At 32.8% G+C, this 24,208-nt stretch overlaps 1 protein-coding gene across 6 annotated transcripts; it reads left to right on the top strand.

Moving 5' to 3' along the window:
- Window positions 1-859: 859 nt before the first annotated feature.
- On the top strand, window positions 860-24,177 carry LOC123558255 (myosin heavy chain, striated muscle-like). Of its 6 annotated transcripts, none has more exons than XM_053542980.1 (18): window positions 864-981; window positions 2,308-2,375; window positions 7,502-7,576; window positions 7,907-8,008; window positions 8,341-8,382; window positions 9,172-9,240; window positions 9,628-9,732; window positions 12,633-12,704; window positions 12,909-13,163; window positions 13,769-13,970; window positions 15,115-15,270; window positions 16,604-16,705; window positions 19,326-19,397; window positions 20,365-20,475; window positions 20,726-20,782; window positions 22,739-22,777; window positions 23,020-23,127; window positions 23,556-24,177. In XM_053542980.1, the coding sequence occupies exons 1-18, from the start codon at window positions 943-945 to the stop codon at window positions 23,841-23,843; spliced, it is 1,962 nt and encodes a 653-aa protein (XP_053398955.1). In that variant the 5' UTR covers window positions 864-942; the 3' UTR covers window positions 23,844-24,177. The 6 variants fall into 6 exon arrangements, with proteins under 6 accessions (XP_053398959.1, XP_053398958.1, XP_053398955.1 ...); XM_053542981.1 differs by having other exon boundaries at window positions 869-981; window positions 13,778-13,970; XM_053542984.1 differs by lacking the exon at window positions 16,604-16,705 and having other exon boundaries at window positions 860-981.
- The last annotated feature ends 31 nt before the right edge of the window (window positions 24,178-24,208 follow it).

Here is a 24,208-nt window from a genome sequence, read left to right as displayed (position 1 = left end):
TATGATATATCCTCGTAACACACGAGCATTACATATTATAACTGTTTCATCGCATAGTTCTATCATTAAAATTTATATATTATTTTCATTTAAATTTGTTTATTATTATTTTTACTCTTTTGATTCCCTTTCTGCGCCTCGCTGACTGAAAACTAAAACTTCTGTTTTAGAAAATGTGTTCCCCAGATAAAAGTATCCAACAGATTTCTGCATTGGTTTTAAATCTTTGCATTTCATTGGCCAAACATATTGTAAGACATGTTGTTCTGTTTGTAAAAAAAAAATCAAAGAAAAAGAAACATTTGAGAAATCTCAGAATTTCATAATTTCATGTACTTCTGAATTTGGCGATAACTATAGAGTTTTTGAAATATTCTAGTTTATTTATTCTTTTACTTTATAAATGTAGGTGTTTGTGATAATTCGTTCTCTAGCTGTGAACTGTAAATTGAAGCTAAAATCATCTTTTCTTTGAAAGGAAAAAAGTATACTCGCTCAATATTACCTCGATAGAGAAAAAGTGTTGCGATATATATCGGAACAGTTGTACTGTGCTGATATATATCACAACAGTATTTTCCTAATGAAACTCTATAGAGATGTCTGTGTTGATATATATCGTAACAGTTTTGTAAAATATCAGCACAGATTTTGTAGTATTAATGTGTGTTACCATGTTTAACATACTGCAAAGATCAAACGAAAACTGCCGCACTATGCAATAATAATAGATATTAAGTGTAAACGATCATTTGTTAAACTTCTCAATAAATCCATTACTTGTTCAAAATCTGATTAACCACCTTTAAAGTATGCAAACAGGTATATACATGGAAGTCGATTTCTTCTCGGTAACGGAGATATAATCTGTTTACTTTGACTCGTGTAGCAAATCGACATTAAACCGAAAAAGGAAGTAAATCGTCCGTCATGTAATTTTACATGGAAATTAAACAACCGTGTACATTCTTTGGCTATTTAGTAAGTAGAAATTTCTTTACTATAGGTCAATTATTGATTCTAATTTTACAAGCATTATGCATGGACACATTTTCTGTTTGCAGTCTGTTTCATTTAGCTTTTATTTTATTTTCATTAAAGCCATAAGCTTTGTTATCATACCAGGTGTGTAGCTGTATGAACACACTAATGCTTTGAAACGTCACAGATGTCTTTTGCATCATAAGGTGACTTTACATAGAAAGATATATAACATGAACATTTCACAGGTATTATGCGGCTTGACAATAATAAATTTGGCGATGATATTAAGTTTTGTTTTTAATATCATCGTTAAATTCTGAATATTTTAAAGCAACATTTAAATCGAAAGGTTTGGGTTGGTTTGTAACTATAAATGTGTGATGAATGAATTTCAAATATGTGAATTAACGGTCATTTCACGGCAATAGTCAACACGACTTCTATATGTCCAGCCTCTAGGTGTATGTTGGACATTTTGTGAAAGTTTTGAATGAAAGCATCATGGCAAGTTTCGTTACTCTGGCTTACGTTTTAGTAAATGTTAAATATAATCTTGGGTGTTTTTTGTGTGTTTAAGATACCTTCCAGTTTCAATGACTAGGTCGTGTGAAGATACTTTGAATCTTGACAAGGCAGGTCCATAACTGCTTTCTGTAATGACATGCAGATATGTTTCGATTAGATCGAAATAAAACAACTGTTACATTTTAAATTCTGTAAATATAAAGATTTATCGGCCTGATATAGCTTTCAGTCGATTATAAGTTTCCAAATGTATAAATTTTCATATTGACCTCATTGATTGACCAAATTTGAAGGTAATTACCGATGTGCAACCAAAATAGTTACCCCGAGAGCCGGATATTCCTATCTGTGTTTTACAACCGCTGATAATTTTTATAAAGCTATATTGCAAAAAATAAAGATACAAACAGCAACGAAATTCCTTTTGAACACAATAGATTTCAAAGTTATACAGGACTATATGAATAAGCATTTACAGAAAGAAATTATGCTATTGTTATTTTGGTTTTGTACTACCTTAAAAGCGTTCAGACTAAAATTCAGACTTCTGACTTGTTTAGGCATATTATGTTCTCTTACTCTTTCCATCAAATATGATAAGTTTTCCATAGAATCACATTTTGAAATAAGTGTTCATTAAAAGTTTCAAGTAAATCCATAACATGCATCGAATGCTTTTGAAAACAAAAAGACAAGACATATTAAGACAAATTCAAGGAGAGGAAGTAGAGCTGAAGAGAAAATTTTAAGGTACAGCGCATCATTATAGCATCTCAATAATATAATGTTTCATTTAAGATTTGTCCAGAAGAGGAAGGTATGTCACAAGAAGAAGGGAAATTTACAGACAATAGCAAGGACTTTGGGTAAGAACATGCTTTCAATATTTACGATAGGATATCTTCCACGATGCCTGCATTACCTGACCGTAAAGGCGCCAACATTGTATCTTTTACAAGCATCATACATATGATCAAGTCTAACATTTCTGGATCATTCCTAGCATCCAATGTTAGGCATTAAAATATTTAATAATGATAATATAGACACTAAAATTCTGTTGGCAATATTTGCATGATGTTCTGTCATTAAACATAAGGAAACATTTACAGCCGACAAATAGTCCCACGTCTGATAACATTTACACACTACGTTGATTTCCATTATTACTCCGTGCGTTACAATGGAAGTCATGTCTTAGACAGACTCTAAAGACATTCGTGACAATGTAGCTTTTTAGATGTATAGTAATTGCATTACTTATATTTATTGGTGCCGCTTAGTCAACAGGAAGTTAAAACTTAAATGAGACCCACCCGCTTAGCTCATTAGGGAGAGCGTCGGTCTACGATCGCGGGGTCTTGAGTTCGATCCTCGGGCGGGGCGTATGTTCTCCGTGACGATTTGATAAAAGACATTGTGTCTGCAATCATTCGTCCTCCACCTCTGATTCATGTGGGGAAGTTGGCAGTTACTTGCGGAGAACAGGTTTTTACTGGTACAGAGTCCAGGAACACTGGTTAGGTTAACTGCCCGCCGTTATATGACTGAAATACTGTTGAAAAACGGCGTTAAACCCCAAACAAACATAAAACTTAAATGAATTAATTTGTTAGGTAAGGTTTTTTTCAGGAACCAAACAAATAAAATATACATTTTTATGTCCACGGTATCGAATGCCCGTGAGGCATATTATTTTTTAACTGTTCGTCCGTCAAAGTACATTTATTGGGTCTGAGAAAACTTGGTAAAGGGAAATTATATTAGTTTCGTTCCTCTTATTAGATACGCTTTGTCACTTTGTAACAAAAGAAATACCAAATAAATGCCTGTTCGTAAGAAAGTCTGTCTCTCTCTGTCTGTCTATCTGTCACACTGTCCTGTGTACTCAACTCCCCCTATAGTTAACATTCAATTGAAATGAAACTTGGTATACATCATGAATAAGAAGTGGATATGCGAATACCATCTTGATTTTCGTGTTTATCTATGGAGTAACAAAATATACAACTGCATCAGAAAATTGAGTACTCAACTGCTCCTAGAGTTTCAATCCAGTTGAAATGAAACTGATCATAAGCATGTATGCACATAAATACAGTAGTTACATGTATATGTTCGACTGTTATTTTTAGAGATATGGTCCTTTTTTAGTTTTTCTGAAATATCACAGCTACATTGTGTTTTCAACTCATCCTACAGTTTCAATCCAGATGTAATAAAACTTGGTATTTGTCCTTCAAATGGCGTAGATATGCGCATGTTATCAGGACTTCCATGTCCTATTATCATGATTTAGAGTTATTAGGTTCTTCAACTACATCAGAGTATTGTGAACTCAACAGTTTCTTGCCGATTGAAAATAATCTTGGTTTACATCAATAAAAATGATGTGGATATGCGTATACATTTTTGTACTTGTGGGGCTTTCGTGACCAATTATTTGTTATGGAGTTATAGACGTTTATTACTTTTGAGTTCCATGTCCGATTAGAGTTATAACCCTTTTTGGGACTTTGTTATACTACAACTTTATCAGAATATTATGAACACAAATGCGTTTTCAGTTTTTTTTTAAACGAAAATTATCTTAGTATACAGCATTCATATGTTGTGGACATTCGCATATTTGCTGCATATTCATGTTCAATTACTTTTAATAGAGTTTTGGCCTTTATTGACGTTGATATGAAACTTACCATGAAAATAAAGTGAATATGTGCAAATTATCAGGGCTTCCATGTCCAGTTACTATGTTTGGAATTGTGATCCTACTTTTTGAAATATTGCAACTTCATCAAAACATTGTGTACTCAACTTCTCTTCTATAAAAAAGCAATGTAATTTTACTCATTTTAGAACACAATCCCACTTTTGAAAAATATTCACAAAATATACTTTAATGTCTCGACTTTAAAAGCAAGCGAAAAACGTTATGAGAGGAGAGAATGGCAACAAAACCAAACCAATGCCATCGTTGTACCATATCGGAAAATATCATTCGATAACTGTATGACATTAAATTAACATATCAAAACATTTAAATCATCACCTCTGTATCCTTATTCAAGGTATTCATCTGTTTCCTATAAACAAATCTAATGTGTATTTTTGTGACTTTTACAAAATGGGCAGTGGTAATAAAATGAATGAAAATATATCTTTGCGTAAATTCATATAGTTGGAATTTTGATTTTTTACTATCATTTTGATATAGCTGTATGCTTTAATTCAGAAAATTATTGGCAAAATTGCAAATGGCGAATTTGCTGATTTTTTTTTCAGAATATATTCAATGACAATGAATAATGCTTTCCGCCTTAGTTTACTAGAACTATGATACGTCTCGAGTACAAAATTGTGTTATAAACCTGTGTAAAACCCGAATTCCACTTACAATATAATCGAATATAAAATGTGAGGAACGTGTTTTCAAGCTTTTTCATATATTTGAAATGTCATTAATGTGGTAAGTATTTAAACAACAGCACGTATAAAAGTTTTGTATATAGTACTTTATCACATCACCGTTCCGCCTTCATCAGGATAATGACATCAAATATTATGCTAGAAATTTTGCAAAAACTTCAATGCCATCTCATGACTTAAATAACCGATAATTTTATGTAATGGCGTCAAATACTCATAAATAAGTTATATTCCTATCAAAATGTCACAAAAATAATTTTGTGTAATATTCGTTTTCTTGGAATTCAAACAGTTTGTGACTAAGGGTCATATTTTTTGGAAAAAAATGTAAAATGTGTATTTTAGTGAAATAAGCCCATGAACTTCAGAAATGTGTGGTAGCATACTTCTGCATCCACGTAAGCACATAGTTTTCGCGAAAATTTTGAAACTTTTCATAAAAAGAATCTCTTGTTTAAAGTGAAAATAAAAAATCCCGATAGTGCCAACTATTGCATATGATAATAGATACGGAATGAACAGAAATAATTAAAGGAGTTAAAAATATATTTATTTAGTAACCCATCTGAATGTTATAATTAAATATCTATAAGTTTAAAACACTCTAAGGGTGGTAGTCGGGGAAAAAAGTGGGTATAACACACTTCATTCCACCGAGGGGACTATTGAGTATCTTTATGCAGTACAGGGCACTACTTCGACATATAGTTTCGATAACCAGATAATATTTTTACGAAAACTTTCTCCTACTTTCACGAAAGTGTATTCAATTTTTCGCGAAAATATTGATTTTTTTCGCGAAAGTCCATAAAATTTCACGATAGCTTTATGATTATCGTATGCAGAACATAGTAGATATGCTTAAAAGTAAATGTTTTAAATAAATATATAAACGTTTACAATGCAGGTTCTCCGTTAAATTAACAATTTTTGAAATAACTGAAAAGCGAAAAATTAAACTTTTAGCTCACTTCTGTACTTCAGTTCCGTTCACTTGAGCGCCCATGATAACTAATGCAACGATTTTAGCCTATTGTCTGTTTTCTTAGCATCTTTTGCTAAACTGTATTGACACATGTACAAATTGATCGGATATTATAGGGTATTGAATGCATGTGGGTCCAGGGGTGCCTGGGTCTTAGCATTTTATGACACATTTGGGCACGTTCTAGATGTATCGTTTGCTCTTTTCAAGGTCCCTTAATATTGCATTTTTGTTTGTTAAGTTTTTAAGTTTCCTACATTATCTGTAGTCCCATGCCTGCTGTGCTTAAATAAAAGCGGCTACGCCACAGAATCATGCACATTTAGCCTATACTTTTAATGCCTAGCAAACATTTAAATGTGTTTTCTGTTATTCCAATATAAATAGAATAAATTAAACAACATAATGATACCTGTTGTAATAAAATACCGACTGGTCAAATATGTCAGTGGAACAGAACTTCACTAGCTAGTATCAACATTTATATAGATATTCTTTGGGTACCAGTGTCAGTTCTTTGGAGGTCGTTACTAGTATTTAGGTCGTCTTTGGAATACGTTTCAGACATGTGGGCGAATTGGTGTTTATTCTGGGAGTGTCAGTGTTAGTTTTCTGGGCGTCAGGGTAGTTCAGAAGGTATCAGGGTCAGTTTAGAAGGCGTCTGAACTGGTGTCTGGTGTAGTTTTGTTAGAGTTGAGGATGCTGGATCCAATGGTTATTTGGTTCGAATTAAAGCAAAGTGTGTTCTTAAAATGCATTCTAGGTGCGCCATAATTGTGTTCTACAAAGGGTAAAAAGGCATTTGCACCACAGTGGCACAATTCCCATAGAAGTTCGTATACATCTCTTTGTCATGTTTAGGTTGAAGGCATATACATCACGTTGTATATGTCTAAGCCACTTGCTTGGTTCATGACTTGTGATAGACGCAGTTGTTTCAGTCCTGATGACACTCAATCGACGGTCTCTTTCAAGCTTGACTTTCTATGTTAACTATGTATTTATTATAGTATTTTCTATGCTTGAAATATCAACAAAAATGAATAAAGCTGTAGATATGTAAGGTTTAAGAAACACGTGCAATAAATGTCAAAATGTTTTATGTAAAATTCATTTGCTTACACCCTGTATGTATTACTTTTTTCAAATTTTAACACTTTCTCCACTGTGACCAAGTACCATTTTTGCAGCATACGTATTTAATCATTATTTACAAAGACATGAAAACTATTTTGTTGCGTCACTGGGGGGAAAATATTTTAAACGGAAAAATGACTAATGTTCATATTTCAATAGAAATGAAAATTAGCAATGTCTACGAAGTCATCTTTTTTGCAATATTTAGTCGAATATATAAAGAATTTGATCTTTAACTATCTTTATTACGCTATTTCAGAAGTCTAGCCCTAGCTCAGGTTTTACTTAATGAGTAGGCAATATGAATAGGAAATATCTTAAGTCCTTCGCATACTTGTGTAGTATATAAATCTCATACTATTTTCGTATGTTATTCTTAACATAAAAAGTCAAAAGATTGATAAAATATGAATGTATGTTGAAATAAGATATTCTTTTTAGACCAGATGATGAACAAGCACAGAATGTATCAATGGAATCTGCCGACAACACCAAATTTCAAGGACATTCTGAGAGGTTTGTGCGTGTCTTATTTTGATTTGAATGAAATGAATTAAATATTTTTTTTTTGTTTGATACTCAAAACTTTGAAAAAGCAAGCTCAGTTAACTGATATTACTTCGTAATCAGGTTTTGATTCTGAATTATGAAAAAAAAAACATGCGATAAATGAAAATGTGTGTTTTAAATCCAGTCATGCTCGAAACATTTCATGATAATGTTGGTACATAAGTGACATTGATGCTGATATGAAATTATAAGTTTTTTCTAAACAAATCACAAGGTCTAGTTTATATATCTGAGTTAACGTAACATGCTTTTGTTTATGACAACATGTCATTGTAGCGACATTGTGAAGTCACAGCATAAGCAAAAGGAGCATAGCAAAGAAGATAGCAAGGAAAAAGACAAAAAATCTGGGAAGAAAAATAAAAACCAAAAATACAGGTCAGATTTTTGACAATTTTTAATAATAAGGTTTGTAGCATTTTTTCTAGCACTTTGGGACCAGTGAATCCATTTAGACTGAGCTTATACCAAGAAGATAGAACATGAAGCAAATTATTTTATGAATTAACTAACGTATCAGCTTTCGTTAAATCCTTCGAGATATACAGCTTGAAAGTTTTGAAATATGTCTTTTTGGTTTGCAATTCTATCAGTTAAACTATGATACATAGAAAACGTTCTAGCACGTATATCGCTTGAACTACAGAATGGATTGTCTGATAGCAGTGGTGTACTTATTTAAATGCAGACGCGCTTACTTTTTCTTGCAGATATAAAGTAAAGTGTACAGTCCTTGAAGAGGAGAAAAAAAAGTGGGTTACCTCTTCTTAGCATGTTTTTAATTTGGCAGAATAAACTTGATCATATGAAAAAAATCCCTTTGTTTCTGTTTAACCTTTTAACAACAGCGGGATTAAAAGATAACGGACATTATTCAAGTGAATATTTTGTTTAAACAAAGTTTAACTTGTTTATTTTTATCGGTCTATATGGTATACATGCGTTTAGGTCGAATCTTGACATGGAGACTTGGGCTGTACATTAGACCGAGGTCAATACATTCCATTTGCAATGCGTATGTTGTCAAAAGTTCAGAGGAAGATTAATAGAATGTGGTTATAATTGCAACGTATTAGCCATCTGGTATAGCTTGCTGCAAATTAACCACTTGTAACTTGTACTGTTGACCTTTGAATGTCGAGGTTTCTTTCAGGGACTATTCGTATCTTGCAAAACAAATCAAGTGTTGAAATCTGGCGAGTACTTGCTCCATATTATATCTGCCTTTGCACACCATATCTTTCATCAGTTATTTCTAAACTTTACAAAAGTATTATTCATAACTGTTATGCCTTTATGTGTTTCCTGAAATTATGATACACAGATTTCAGTAGAACCAATAGCTATAGCTGTTCTATATGTTGGTGGAAAGCTGAATATCAAACAATTGTACTTGGTATATTCAAATGATTTAAAAAAAAGTGCAAAGGCTTGCAAAATATTGTGAAAGCTTGCATGCGTAATTGATATTTGTAATTATATGGTATAAATTCTAGTGTTGTTGTTAGCAAATTAGTAAATATTAAATTTGTTTCATATAGCCTTGAAGAACAATTAGAAGCAGCTAGGAGAATCAAACCAGAGCAAGAACCATGTAATTGCATCACTAGGTAATCATATTTTTGTATCAAAATATAATGTTTTTGTAAACTTATATTTTAAACTATTCTAATCTAATTCACAGTTCAGTAAATAGCAAATTTAGAAACGAAAATGTTCTTTTCATCAAAGCTCATCGAGTCTTCAAGAAAATGTCAAGGTACTAAATGCTAAGTTAGGAAGTATTGAGCCAGTTCATTGATAGTAAAACTTATAAAAATGTTATTTCTTGACAACAATGTCACTTAAATATATTTTTAAATCGCTATGAATCCTTTTGTAGAAGATTTGCATTTTACTAATGGTCATTAACACGTCACCTTGATCCACATGAAAGTAAAATGTTTCACACTACTAAACGTAGCTTTGATGTGGATATTTTTTGTCCCATATTTCAGACAAAATGTTCTACCTGACGAAAATGATACACTAAAGAAGGAAACTGAAAAACTCAGCAAAGAAATTTCAGAATTGAAGACCGATGTATCTAAACTTAGCCAGGAGTATGATTTAAACATATACCTTTCCAATATCACTATTTTATTTAGAAAAAAAGTAACGTTGATGTTTTTATTAATTTACTCTTTGCAAATTAATTCATAAAATGATATTCGTTTCCGTATGCCAAGTACGTTTTGATGAAAAAGTGACATTACGCCATTATTTCCGGTAAAAAAACTGTTCTGAACACACTCATACAGTGGAGGCAATGCCTGTAAATACAACGATAGCCATTCCCTTTTCTTCAAAAATAAATACCTGTCTTCTAAGTTCCATTTTCGCCATTGACTCGGGTCAGGGTGAAGTCAAAGACCGTTTCCCTAAAGTTAACGACTTTTTAAAAAAATACCAATGTCTCTGAAAAGATATATTCAATGCGTATTTGACTAAAGCAGCCGATTGTAATAACTGCTGCAAAATCTTTGGTGTTTTTTTAGCTCACCTGTCACCACAAGGTGAGCTATTGTGACCACTTAATGTCCGTCGTCCGTCAACAATTTCTAAAAAGATCTTCTTCTTGAAAACCACTGGGCAGAATTACACCAAACTTCACAGAAATGATCCTTGGGTTTCCCTCTTTCAAAAGCTTTCAAAGAATTGAATTCCATGCAGAATTCTGGTTGCCATGGCAACCGAAAAGAAAAACTTTAAAAATCTTCTTGTCCAATATAGGGAAAACTTTGAAAATCTTCTTATACAAAACCACATAGCCTAGGGCTTTGATATTTGGTATGTAGCATCATCTAGTGGTCTTCTACGAAGATTGTTCAAATTATCCCCATAGGGTCAAATATGGCCCCGCCCGGGGGGTCACATGGTTTGTATAGACTTGTATAGGGAACACTTTGAAAATCTTCTTGTACAAAACCACATGGCCTAGGGCTTTGATATTTGGTAAGTAGCATTATCTAGTGGTCTTCTACTAAAATCGTTCAAATTATCCCCCTAGGGTCAAATATGGCCCCGCTCCGGGTGTCCCACGTTTTACATAGACTTATACAGGAAAAAAAGTTTAAAAATTTTCTTGTCTGAAACCACAACACTTAGACCTTTGATATTTGGTTTGTACCATTGTCTTATGATCCTCAACCAAAATTGTTCAAATTGTACCCCTTGGGTGAAAAGAAGCCCTGCCCTGGGGGTCCCAAGTTTTATATAGACTTATATAGGAAAAAGCTTTCAAAATCTTCTTGTCCGAAACAATACGACCTAGGATTTTGATATTTGGTATGAAGCATTGTCTTGTAGTTCTCTACCAGATTTTAGGAACATTTACTCACTTTGAGATAGGATATATTCCACATTCACGAAAAACAAACATATTTTCTTTTTATTTTACGCTTAATTTTGTTGACATATATGCATTTTGCATTACATTTTAATCTTAGCGCGGGAAGCAGACCCGCGTAAACGAACATGACGTTAGGCGTGTTGTGACGTTAAAGACGCACACGACATAAAGTTTTATTTTATTTTACTTCTTTCTGGATAACGTTATGAAATCTACATTAAGTAAGATAATTTGAATTGAGGATTAAACAAAATGCAGCAAAAATCTTCATCCTTATTTAAGGAAATTATTTAAAATTCATACTCATCGTACAAGTAGATCGGCAAAGCAGTGAGTGATATGGATTACATCTAACCGATAAAACGCAGTATTTCATCAGTTAGCATAAGATAAATGATATTTTTAAATGTATGTAACTTTTTGGATAAACAAAAAAATACCGCTTTAAGCTGTAAGGTCATCCAAAAAGTATCACAATATGCAGTTTGGAATCTGATGATTTGCCGAATAAAATATCAAAAGAAAATGAATAAAGTTTCTCAACGTTTAGAGCATAATAATTCGAAATAAAGATATTCAAGCCTGTCCTGAAATAATACCCTTCCAATAATGGCCGTCTCCGTAAAAAGACAAAACTGGTTCGAAAATCTTTACCCTAATACAGTCATATTTATTTATAATTTTCCACTACTATCACTTGTATTGTATTGAAGTCATTGATATAAAACCGCAGATTATTCGCCACTGCCAATATCAGTTTTACTCCCTTTCATTAATATCAATATATGTGCTCAGTACAAAAGGAGCCGGACACGACTTAATCAAAAAATCTGACTTTAAAAAGCTGATCGCAAATAATTTGCAAATACAAATAATATGCATGACTGTATATGAATATGGGAATTTAAATTTTGATAATTCCGATTCGTCACGATGGGTCAGTATTGCAATAGATGTTTTATCTGAAAACAACAGAAAAGATGAAACCTCTTAAAGGCGAAAACTTTCATATCTCATTTGCAAGCTGAAAGGAATGTAACCTTATGCAAGTAGTCAATAGATTAGATGCGAAATGTATCGATGATATAATGTTATGCGCGTTTTAGTATATCTTTCTAGGCATTGTACAGACATTTACTTTTCAGTTTTACTTTTCTTTTGGATAATTTTAGGTGAAAACATTGAGGATTTTCTGTAATCGATAAGTTGAACTGTAACTACAATCCTTCGCATTACAAAGTGCGTACCACAACACAAAGACACGTACGTGTTTTCACACGTAGCACACATAAATGATATGATATAAGTAATATTAAAATATAAAAGCAAAACAAAATTCCATTAAATTGAAGGAAGATGCTTTCGCTAATTAATCAAAGTATGCTAATGACTAGCCTTTTCAGAATCCACTCTCTCTCTCTCTCTCTCTCTCTCTCTCTCTCTCTCTCTCTCTCTCTCTCTCTCTCTCTCTCTCTCTCTAACTGATATTTATTTTCAATTATATGATAAGTGCCGTTTCATCATTCATATGTTAGAGTTTTTTCTCAAAAACAATACAAATTGTACTCTTGAAACTATTTATTGAGTTGTCCCAGTTGTTTAATCATTCAGGAAAGAGGAATACGTGGAGAAGTTAATAGCCAACGAACAAGAAGTAAAGAGTGTCCAGGAAGCGTACAAATTGTATGTTCCTTTCTTGTTTTGTTTTTGTTTATTTCCTTTTTTTTTTTCGTTTAAATATTGTATCAAAATGCTGCATTGAACGTACGGTAAATGGGTAGTTTTAAATAATCTATTTAAAAATGTTTACATTTGACATTTTCATGTGAATTACTTAATTTAACAACATTTACCGATGCAGTTTATATGCTCCTTGCTTTTTCACAGAGAAAAAGATCAATTCGAAAAGCTGATTCAGGAAAAGGATAAGAAAATACAAGGTCTTACTAGCGACAGCGTCAAAAAAGATTCTATGTTGAAGAAACATGTAATGAATATTGGAAATTTAGAAAATGACCTGAAGAAATTACAACAAACGAACGCAGCCTTGCGCAACATAAATGTTAATCAATCAGAAGCGATTACAGCCCTTAATCAAGAGAAAGAAGCACTCAATACGGAAAAGAAAAATCTTCTGATGAGGTATTGTTACGTGTTATGGTAATTTCACAGTTTCCATTAAACTATTGAGTTATAGTTACTTGAATTCAGACTATCTTTATTGATCATGATGTGGTTTGATTTTGTGATCAAATTTTATATACATATTCTTTCTTGCATGCCTTTTTATAAACTTTAATCTTTTTCTGGCCGAAACAAATACTAAGTGATGATGTGTAGGTATATGTACGTTCGTTTGTTATAGGTTTAGCGCCGATTGTTATATATCTACAGGCAGTTTAACTTGTCCTTCATTTTGACACAACTCGTTTCGCTGTGCTGAAATACTGACGCAGTGTTCAAATTAAAGCCTTGACGATCACAAAATTAACTACTTATGTCTACAAAAAGTTTTGGAATATTACTTGAGAAATTCAAAACAATGGTCATTCTAGACTCGAACAGTTCATGTCGTCCCCGATCGTTTTCCTTATATCGCTCGAAAACACGGATCTCGAGAAGTTTCTCATCCCTGTTCGACATTATACATTAGTTCTTGAATATGAGAGATGCAGTGTTACAGTCAAAATTAAACTTTTCCATACGTTATATATTCTTATATAGATGTTTGTTATGATCGGATTAAGTCATTGTAGATTGAGCAAATGTGCAGGAGATAATTTGACATACCAGAATCCGAGCATAGCCGATCTCAGTGATGAAAAAAGACCTACAAAGTTAGCCGAGGAATTCTCGGAATTATACGATAATGAATGGACAGATGCCTTTGAGGAAGCAAACATTGAGAATGAACAAGGGATAACAGCATTTATGTTACAATTATTAAAGGTAATCCATTATCGATTTTATAACTTATCTTTTTTGTGTTCTGACAATATGTATTATCTGTATTCTCTAAAATGGCTTTTCTCTGTCGTCTTTTTGCGTACACTGTGTGCATCATGAATTATTCTACATATCAAATTAAAGAGACAATGCAAAATTACAGCAATCAAGAAGATCTTACAATCCCCATTCATAATCATTATCGTCGCCACCATCATTATTTTCATATTCACCATCAGTTTGATAATATATTTTTCATTATTACTAGTATCATCAGTTTAATCGTTATTATCAAACGACCAATATTAGTTTTATACCATTTGCAGATAATTCTTCATGATCACCATCTCCATTTTATCATAATCACTTTTATCGTCACTTTCATCATCATTATATATTCTATACTTATCACCACAATTAATATATGCCAGTATCATAATAGTGAAAAAGAGCATGCCAGTTGAAATAATCTCATGTTGGTATTAATATGCAATACTTACAAAACATGTAACTGAATGAAAAGTTTCAACATAGCACTTTATATAAGCTAGTTCGTATAAATTAAAACAGAACGAATTAACATTATCAACATTCACCACTTTTAAACGTATTTAGATATATCTCTTAGATGCAAGGTGACCCCAACTTTTTTCTTTCAGTTTGGAGCCATTATGATATGTCACTATTACAGCAAAATATTTTTAACTTCATAACATTAGAATTGTAATAATTATAGATTTAAAAACATACTTTTCATTTAATGTTTTCAATTTTACTTATTATCAGAAATATTAGTGGGTGAAGAAAATGCCTTTTAAAATAAAATCGAGTGCGGTGATCTGTGTTATTTTCTGTTCCTTCTTTTGTCTTAGACACTGATGTTCTTCAATCTCACAGAGTATGAAAACATTCTTAACAGTAAAACAAATTTGATCCTACATACTTAAATGTATTTCATGTATTCTCTCATTTTTCATTAAACGTAGAATCTATGAAGTTAGTTTCTACAGTACTATGAAATGCCGTTCAGACTTTGTATTAGTTATAACTCACGCATTAAAACGTTATGATAATAACACAATTATATCTTGCCTAAAACAATAGTCCAAGGGAATCACATTATTAAAGATAACATATTACTTTTCAGCGGGCCAATGAACTATGCAACGAGGTATCGGAAAATCATGCTGAATCTATCAAACAGAGTTTCTCTTCCATAACTGTTAAATCACACGTACCAAAGGGACATTTAAATGGTAGAATGTCTCTCAACACACAGCCTAATCCAGGAACATCTTCAAAGGTACATTTTGTTGTAAAATATGCCTTTGTAGTATTTCATCCAAGTGTAGAGCGATTCGTTTAATTATCAATTGCAAGAACCACTGGGATTACAACTAATTTTTAATCTGACACTAGTCGCTGGTGAGATCATTGAATTGGAATCAAATATAGATTAGAGAAATAATATAGAAACAAAGTTCAAACGTTTGCTAAAGACTCAGAACCAGACAACACGAATGTAATGCAAATCATTATGTCTGTCTGTCTGCTCGTCTGTCTGTCGCTGGAACTGCTTGTACGATTTCAACCTAACTTTGAATATTGGTTAGGTACCAAGGCTAGTTTTGCAATTTCTCAGCATTGTTCGGTTGGTTTATTTTATGCGGAGATAAAATGTCATTTTTATAAAGTTTGACCGGACTACCTAATCAATACTACTGAGGGGATTGAATGAAGCTTTATATGATTGATTAGTACCAGACCTAGTTGCATATACTTCACTAGTTGTTTGGTTGATTGATTTTAGTCGAGTTGTGGACCTTATAAAAAGTTATACTTCACCATGTTTACACCATAGCACCAATATTTCTTCGCTCATCCTATTCATACTTACATAGTGTGTATGTCTATATAATTTTGTTTTATAATAGATCAGATCGAATTAGTAAGTCAATAGTTATATGCGCATGATTTATCAAAATTACCAAACCATAACACTGCGTTTATGCTTTAGTATTTTCATTTCTTAACTAATCATGTAAGTATGTGTACATGAGATATTTGCCATCAGTGAACGTCTGCTGAAAAATGGCACTTATCTATTTCTCACGAGAACATAAATTCCTATATTTAACCTTTTGTTTTATTTATATGTTGTAGCAATTTCAGTAAAATTTAGAAGAATATAACTTTTCTACAAGCATAATTAAACACAAAGAAAAACTTTTAAACAGTATATACCCTGCTCATGTTTCAGTAAAAGACTTGATTATTAAATCTAGAACAAACCACAATTACGTTGAACTTGGCTAATTGCATAAAATATGCACGTTGTGCAGCAGTCAGAAATAAATGTTATATATAGTAACAGTTGTTAAAAACAATCTTCATCTAACACAGCAATACTGTGTTCTTTCAATACAATATTGTTATTTGATTGTGTGTTGCAATTCAAACATTGAACACAGTATTGTTAATGCACACAAATAAATTTATATTTAGGGCAAATTATTTCTTTAAGCGCATCTTCCAAATATATATTATTGTTTTTAATAAGTTTATGTACGATATATCATTTCATCATCCGAGTTCAAATTTATCCACGTCTTTCCGTGACTTGTTTCAAATTTTAGACAGGTCCAGATGTAGCTCAGGAAACCCTTTTGGAAGCTGTGAAAGATTTAGGTAAACCGCAAAATGGATCTGAAAATGAAGAAGCAGGCTCTAGTGAATGGGTATGTGTCAGTTTTCTGAGACTATTAGAATATCCTTACGAAACAGCCAAGCAAATTATTGGCTGACTTGGTTGAACTGAGTCTGTTTTTGAGAGGTACTGAAATGTAAAACACCCCTCGATTCTTCAAGCATTGGCTTAGCGGAATTCTCTTAAACAGATACGTTGATTGGAGACTACGTTACAAAAAAAACCTACGACACTTCAAAAATTATATTGTCCGTGAAACGAACTTGCAGACCTAGATGCATGCCTACATTCTTCATTATAGTGTTTTGTTATTAAATGGCCATACTGGGGGTGGGGGTGGGGAGAGACTGATTAAAAATCAAATTTCTTTACACGTATTATATATATAAAATGAAACCAGATGCAGTCTGTTTTTAGTGTTCAATGCTCGATGTACACCTAAAATTATCAAAGATTTGTACATGATGCTAAAGTGTAGCTGTCCATATTATACGCTAATCTATTTTGTATTCTCTAGCATTTGAAAGAAAATTGTTTTAATATAGCTAGTAATGTTTTTTTTTTAAGTTATAACTGCAATGATTTGTTTTGAAATACTATGCAATGTAGCTAGATTACAATATGGTCATCAAAAGTTATAATTTGCTTGCTTCTCTTGTGATACTCTTCAATTAAATGTACCATTTCTTTTACCATTTTATGCAGAATGACGAAAATATATTATACAATGTTCCAAAATCTTCCGTTGAAGGTCACGAGAATAAACCATGGCCGATCGTGGTTAGTTACAACACCTATGATTTCAGTTTAGTTTATAAATACAGAAACCTAGCATAATATCCATCCCCGCTAGATTATGCTTACATTTCCCTTTTATATTTCCTTTACATATCGTTTACCAGGGTGTCAATATATAATTCGGTACATCTGTCCGTTCGTCATGGTCCGTCTTTAGTAGCTGCCATTCCAACATATCATAAACTTTCGATTCAGTTAGATTTACATATAAATTAATGATTTTTCATGTTATTCACCCTAACGAATAGCACCTTCTACTACTGGCAGGACAACTTACAGAAACAAATTATGCGTTGTAAAGGTTCCGTAATTTATGGTATAATTTTTCCTATATTGTACTAACAAAGTAAAACTTTAGAATAGTAGAATATGTTACACTTCCTTCTTCAGATTGTCAATGTATATAATTCATTGACATAATCAAGACCTAAAAACAAGGATTTCTATTCTAGTTTAACCTTGTGCTGTCTCTTGAAAATCATGTGCACAACATAAATAATTCAATGAGGAAATATGTTTTTAATTCAAATCATATATTATGATCACTGTAACAACCGTCCCTTTTGGTTTTGTTTACATTTGATACAATAAAATCTGTAAAAAAGATCCTTTGGAAGCATACAATGCAACCAAGAAGAGGAATAGCAGACTCGGTTTGAAATGTGCAATACAATATTCTCAGGACCCCTAGCACCGACGACAAAGTTCTTTAACAACGTAAGAATATTTTAGCTAATCAAGATTAAAGATACTGACACGTATATATTGACATTGCCTTCTAATGACGCAATGTTCAATACTTTTGGCTTTAAAGAATGATTATATTTAACCCTCTACTGCAAATAGCTGGAATGTTTTAAGGTGGTCAAATTCATTTAAGCAACATTGTATGACATTTCTACACGCAAGAAGGGAGACCCTTGGCCTACATCTGCTGTCTGTTGGCAGTTTCATTTCCACTCGATAACATAAAAATGCTTTGAAATTTGAATCTCAGACTTAATATGTACATTGCTCATTGGTGGTAAACGCGTTTGAGGTTAGTGGGTCAAACGTAAATTTCACAATGACTGTTAAAACAGAAACAGTTTTCGAACAAATTCTGGAGAATTTCTTGATATATTTCCCTTAAACGTAATACTAGACCTGTGGCTGATAGATTTTGCATGACAGTTTTATTTTGTGGTCAATTTGTCAAAGTTCAAGGTCAGTATCTTCAGCAATCTCTGACCTACGATTCTTACTCTTTACAGGTCCATCCCATCGCCCACCGGGAGTGAATGACCTACATTGATTTAGAGATATGTCGGTCACAGGTCAATGTCACAGTGACTGTTTGTATAAAAACCGTAACAATAGCAGGTTCTGCTCAAGATAAGGAAAACCCCTTGACCTACGATCCTCTTTCTTATCAAGAGCCCTTCCTGGCATTATTTCGCGTTCATGTACATGTATGATTTCGCATCTTCTCTGTTATGATATCATTCATATAATCAAAACAGCTCAAAGGGTGGTTAGGGAAACTTGGTTAATTTCTAAATGTCGCAATTTATTCTGAATTTATAACCAAAACAAATATGTATATGGGTTACTTTATACTTGTAAATTTCAATCACTTTGAGCTATAAAATTCCGAACAGTCTTTATGATATATTCAGATACGAAAATTAGATTTCATGGGTCAAAAAGTTAAATAGGTTTTTTTGATAATAAATAAAAATGATCCAAAATTTCCTATAAAATTCTTAGCAACGCCTTTAGCCCTGTAGGTCATACTATGAAATGTATTCATGTCGGTCAGTAATGGTATTTTTATTTGCTCTGTCTATTAACTTGTTTACATTTTTGCAAAGAATGACAACACCCTGACAGAAACTGCTGGTAGAGGTGTTGAAATCGTACAGGGACCAGCCTTGCCACAAAATGTAAGTTGCCCTTTGACAATATAAAATGCTTTTGTTTTAGTTGGTTTTGTAAAAACATTAATAGCGTGAAGGCTATTCTGATTGATGTCTCTCGTGATTCTTTTTTTGAGGAGAAATCATCAAACAGTTGACCGAATTATTTCCTAAGTCACTTGTGTATATGAACTAGGTTCATTGAGTCAATTGATGTATCTATCACACACTCCTGTCATGTACCGGAGTGACTAGAATGTAATGTATGGAAGAAGCAAATAGCGACAAAAAGGGTATACCTCCCGTGTAATACTTTCACGAGGACCTAGTCAGAGAAAATCATTTCGCGCGTTATGGTCAGTTCGTTAGGTTTAAGTTAATTATGATACGCTTTTGTTATATCTTATTTCGAGTCAAAATGTCATTCATATTTGAAATACGGGTGTACACTATTTCTTAATCCAAACACGAAAGGCGTTCAGTTTCTGCTTAGGATGTAATACCATAGTCACACATACGGCGCAGATAGCTACGTTTAGCTACGGATAGAAATGTAGTAATCCGTATCGATCCGTACCTGAGTCGTACGGACTGGTACGGATTGATACGGGTTACTATTTTAAGGTACGACTCAGGTACGGACCGATACGGCTAACTACGTTTCTATCCGTGGCTATACGTAGCTATCCGCGCCGTATGTGTGACTGGGGTATAAGAGAGAAATTAAGTCAATTGTTTTGTACTTAATACTGTAGTATCATCGTCTTTAACTCTAAAGAAAAATGAACAAGAGATACGTTCAAAGAAGGCACATTTGAAACACAAAAAGGTTCATTATAATATGCAGGAACAAATATGAGTTTAAAGCCATATCTCAGTGTATATTCCACGTGTTTGTTACCGACCGTAACAAACGTCCGAATCAGGCATGTGTTTTGCACATCTATATAAATAAGTAATCATATTTCAACCATCATTATGTTTCATATTTTAGATCAAACCAAATGTTGATCTTGCGCCCCGTTTTGTAGCTGACATGGACGGAAATATTGTAGAAATTAAAACCAACAATAGGGATATAGACACTGCAAATAATACCGAATCGGTAATGGTTTATTTATTTTTTGGTGGTATTTTATGCTTCTGTAAAATCTTATAAAATACCGGTCTGGATACAAATATGTCTTTAAAGAACGTGCCTCGAGATTGGTACAAAGATATTCACCTGATTATTAAGCGACTAATGAAATGGAAGCGTTTGAAACGCCCTAAAATAAGTCAGAGTCAACTGAAAACCCACGGGCGACAAAATGAATAATCGGTTGTTGGTTTTTTTAATGCGTTTTTTTTTTCAGCTAAAAGGATCAGGCGAAAATGAACGACGGGAAGAAATAGTCACTTCCAATGCACAGGTATTAATATTTAAACAGGTATTTGCTTTGTTGCACGCTAGAGATTTGTGCTAAAAAGTCAAACATGCAGTTTTCGGAAAAAGCAGCATTTCAACCAATGATTAACATATATTATAACAGCTATAAATAAAGTAATTTCCATTGGTAAAACCGCCAACTTTCAGACTGAATTTAAGTTGGTTCATCTTGTTTTACTTTTCTTAAGTATGATAATGATCCTTTGTTCAAAAGGAAGATGACCTTGCATTTATACATTTGTAAAAATATATAGCTAGACACATAAATATGTAAACGAGTCTGAAGAATTTTAGCTATGTATCCGTTTTGTAACTTTGACTATGTTTAATTTTAATAATTAATGATCCATGTACTGCTCATTCTGTATAAAAAACTCATATATGATTTGAGGCAGATTTAAAGGGAATCATGTACAAATGGGCATTTCATACCAAAGCAGACATTACTCATACCGCAATGCAACATTTTTGAAGGGATTCTAATGAAACATAATACAAATCATCACTTTGGGTCAGTTCAAACATTGCAGTTAGAACATAGAACTTAGCCGGAATGTGTACAACGGCTTTATTGGTATTCTGGATATTGTAACGTGAACTATTTCCACAGTTTTGATACGTCGTTTCCATGAGCACCATAAGGTGAAGATGTGCGTAACGTCACATACTTAAGGCCAGTCGAGGTATTGAAGAGTTATGCACCACTTGACATAGCCAGATTTGTTACTGCGTATAAGTTTTAGAAGTTCGTGTCGCGAAATATATTTAACGTTTTTATTGAATCCAGTAAAACTGCATTAACGTGGGTTAGCTGAGGCACTGCAGTGTTATGCGCATATAGGTTACTACTAAAACCAAATATTTCATTTCCTACGGTAATGTTGCACTTTAGGGTATTATTATTTTGCAGTGTTATGCTTCCTTATGCTCCAAAAACCAAATGTTTCATCTCTTATGGCAATGTTGCATTTTAGGTATTATTATTTTGCAATGTTATGCGCCCTTATGCTACTAAAACCAAATATTTCATTTCCTACGGTATTGTTGCACTTTAGGGTATTATTATTTTGCACTGTTATGCGCCCTTATGCTACTAAAACCAAATATTTCATTTTCTACGGTAATGTTGCACTTTAGGGTATTATTATTTTGCAGTGTTATGCGCCATTATGCTACTTAAACCAAATGTTTCATTTCTATGGCAATGTTGCACTTTAGGGTATTAATTATTTTGAAGTGTTATGTGCCCTTATGCTACTAAAACCAAATGTTTCATTTCCTATGGCAATGTGGCACTTTAGGGTATTATTATTTTGCAGTGTTATGCGCCTTTATGTTACTAAAACCAAATATTTCATTTCCTACGGTAATGTTGCACTTTGGAGTATTATTACTTTGCAGTGTTATGCGCCCGTATGCTACTAAAACCAAATATTTCATTTCCTACGGTAATGTTGCACTTTAGGGTATTATTATTTTGCAGTGTTATGCGCCCTTATGCTACTAAAACCAAATGTTTCATTTCTATGGCAATGTTGCACTTTAGGGTATTAATTATTTTGCAGTGTTATGCGCCCTTATGCTACTAAAACCAAATATTTCATTTCCTACGGTAATGTTGCGCTTTAGGGTATTATTATTTTGCAGTGTTATTCGCCCTTATGCTATTAAAACCAAATATTTCATTTCCTACGGTAATGTTGCACTTTAGAGTATTATTATTTTGCAGTGTTATGCGCCCTTATGCTACTAAAATCAAATGTTTCATTTCCTTTGGCAATGCGGCACTTTAGGGTATTATTATTTTGCAGTGTTATGCGCCCTTATGCTACTAAAACCAAATGTTTCATTTCCTATGGCAATGCGGCACTTTAGGGTATTAATCATTTTATTATTAAACCATCTCTATTTACATGTACTTATCTTGAATTGTTTATAGAGTCAGGAAAGAAACGACGATGAAGAACCAAAGCGAAAGGTAAGGCATATTTTAGAAACATATTTCAAAGCAATAGTAATATACTAGTAATATACAGATCCTTAAATGAAATGGCAAACAAAAGATATTGTTTTAGTTCTAGCTGTCCAGTATGTGGGTAACATGACAGTAGATGGTACAAGATGATTCCTTAAAATAATAACATGATACATGTGTATCTTCTATTCATATCACATCAATCCGAATAGTGGCACTGAAACTTTATATCACTTTGTTTTTAGAGGATGAAACTTGAATCAGACTTCGAACTGCTCCGGAAGGAACAGAAGAAAACCATTATGGAAGCAAGGAAGTTTTTTGAATTACAACTTTCAGAAGAAGTGGAAAGGGTATAACATTATTTAGTTATTTTTCAATGTTAAATGTAATGTATAATACAAAATCTGTATTCTGGAGAAAATAGCATAATACAGCGAAACAGTTTTTATTCTGAAAACCAGTTGGCATAGTATTCTGAGATAATAAATTGAATAACACGTTTTATTTGTTGATTTCCATTTAAATACCTAACGATGTCATTGACACAAACAACTCGTAATTTTGAATTTTAACAGAGTTTTATTATGAAAAACTTATTTTATATTCAGCAGCAATAACATTTATTTTTGGCAAACTTAAAATGACAACAATTACGTCAAATTTCAATCCAATTTGTTTTGCCCGATTGAGGACGTATTAATTCATGTTTAAGACGTCAGAAAAATATGGCAATAAATTAAATGAATCAAACAGTAGAATTCCGTATCTTTGGTTTCAGGCCGGAAGTGACATCATTGTACAGGAACTAGGTATTGATCAGCAGAAACAAGGGACTGTTGTTTCGTATATTAAGAAGTGCATGAACATCTGCTGGTCAATGTGCAGACATGAACCACCCGTGTATGTTGAATTTATAGATGTGGGTGACAACATTCCTTTCGATACAAACAAATACAAACCATACACAAAATCGGGGAAACTTCTGGATTATATTGTATGGCCGGCAGTTTATCTTCATAAGGATGGGCCCATGCTAGCAAAAGGAGTAGCTCAAGGAAAAGCATAAGAACCGAAAATGAAAATAGTTGACACTGGCAAAACACGTAATAATTCGCTATTATGATTTAACGCTCATTCATATTAATTTGATGTTGTAATCCTATTGTCTCAATAAGTTTGGAGTGCTCAGATATATAACACCCTTTAATCAATAGCGGCAGTGAAACTAGATTGACCGTGTGTTATTTGAACGGACATGACTTGAGTGGTTTACGTTCATTTTATGCAAATACATTGTACATGTGTGCTTGAAGTTTACACATATTATATACAAGAATTTGTTTGATGTTAAAGACTTGCTTCAAATTTACATGTTTCATAATAAAACATGTGCATCTGTCTTTAGTATTTTTATAAGTAAAAATTTTCTGA

Source organism: Mercenaria mercenaria, chromosome 5 (genome assembly GCF_021730395.1).
Source record: "Mercenaria mercenaria strain notata chromosome 5, MADL_Memer_1, whole genome shotgun sequence".
NCBI lineage: Eukaryota > Metazoa > Mollusca > Bivalvia > Venerida > Veneridae > Mercenaria > Mercenaria mercenaria.
This window is presented reverse-complemented; position numbering and strand designations above follow the sequence as displayed.

Bases quoted from the DNA above. Each gene is read 5' to 3' on its own strand.
- LOC123558255 (XM_053542980.1), top strand. From the start codon at position 943: ATGGAAATTAAACAACCGTGTACATTCTTTGGCTATTTA. The intron at 9,241-9,627 runs GTAATCATATTT...CCCATATTTCAG, and splicing joins CCATGTAATTGCATCACTAG to ACAAAATGTTCTACCTGACG. The intron at 16,706-19,325 runs GTATGTGTCAGT...ATTTTTGCAAAG, and splicing joins AAGCAGGCTCTAGTGAATGG to AATGACAACACCCTGACAGA.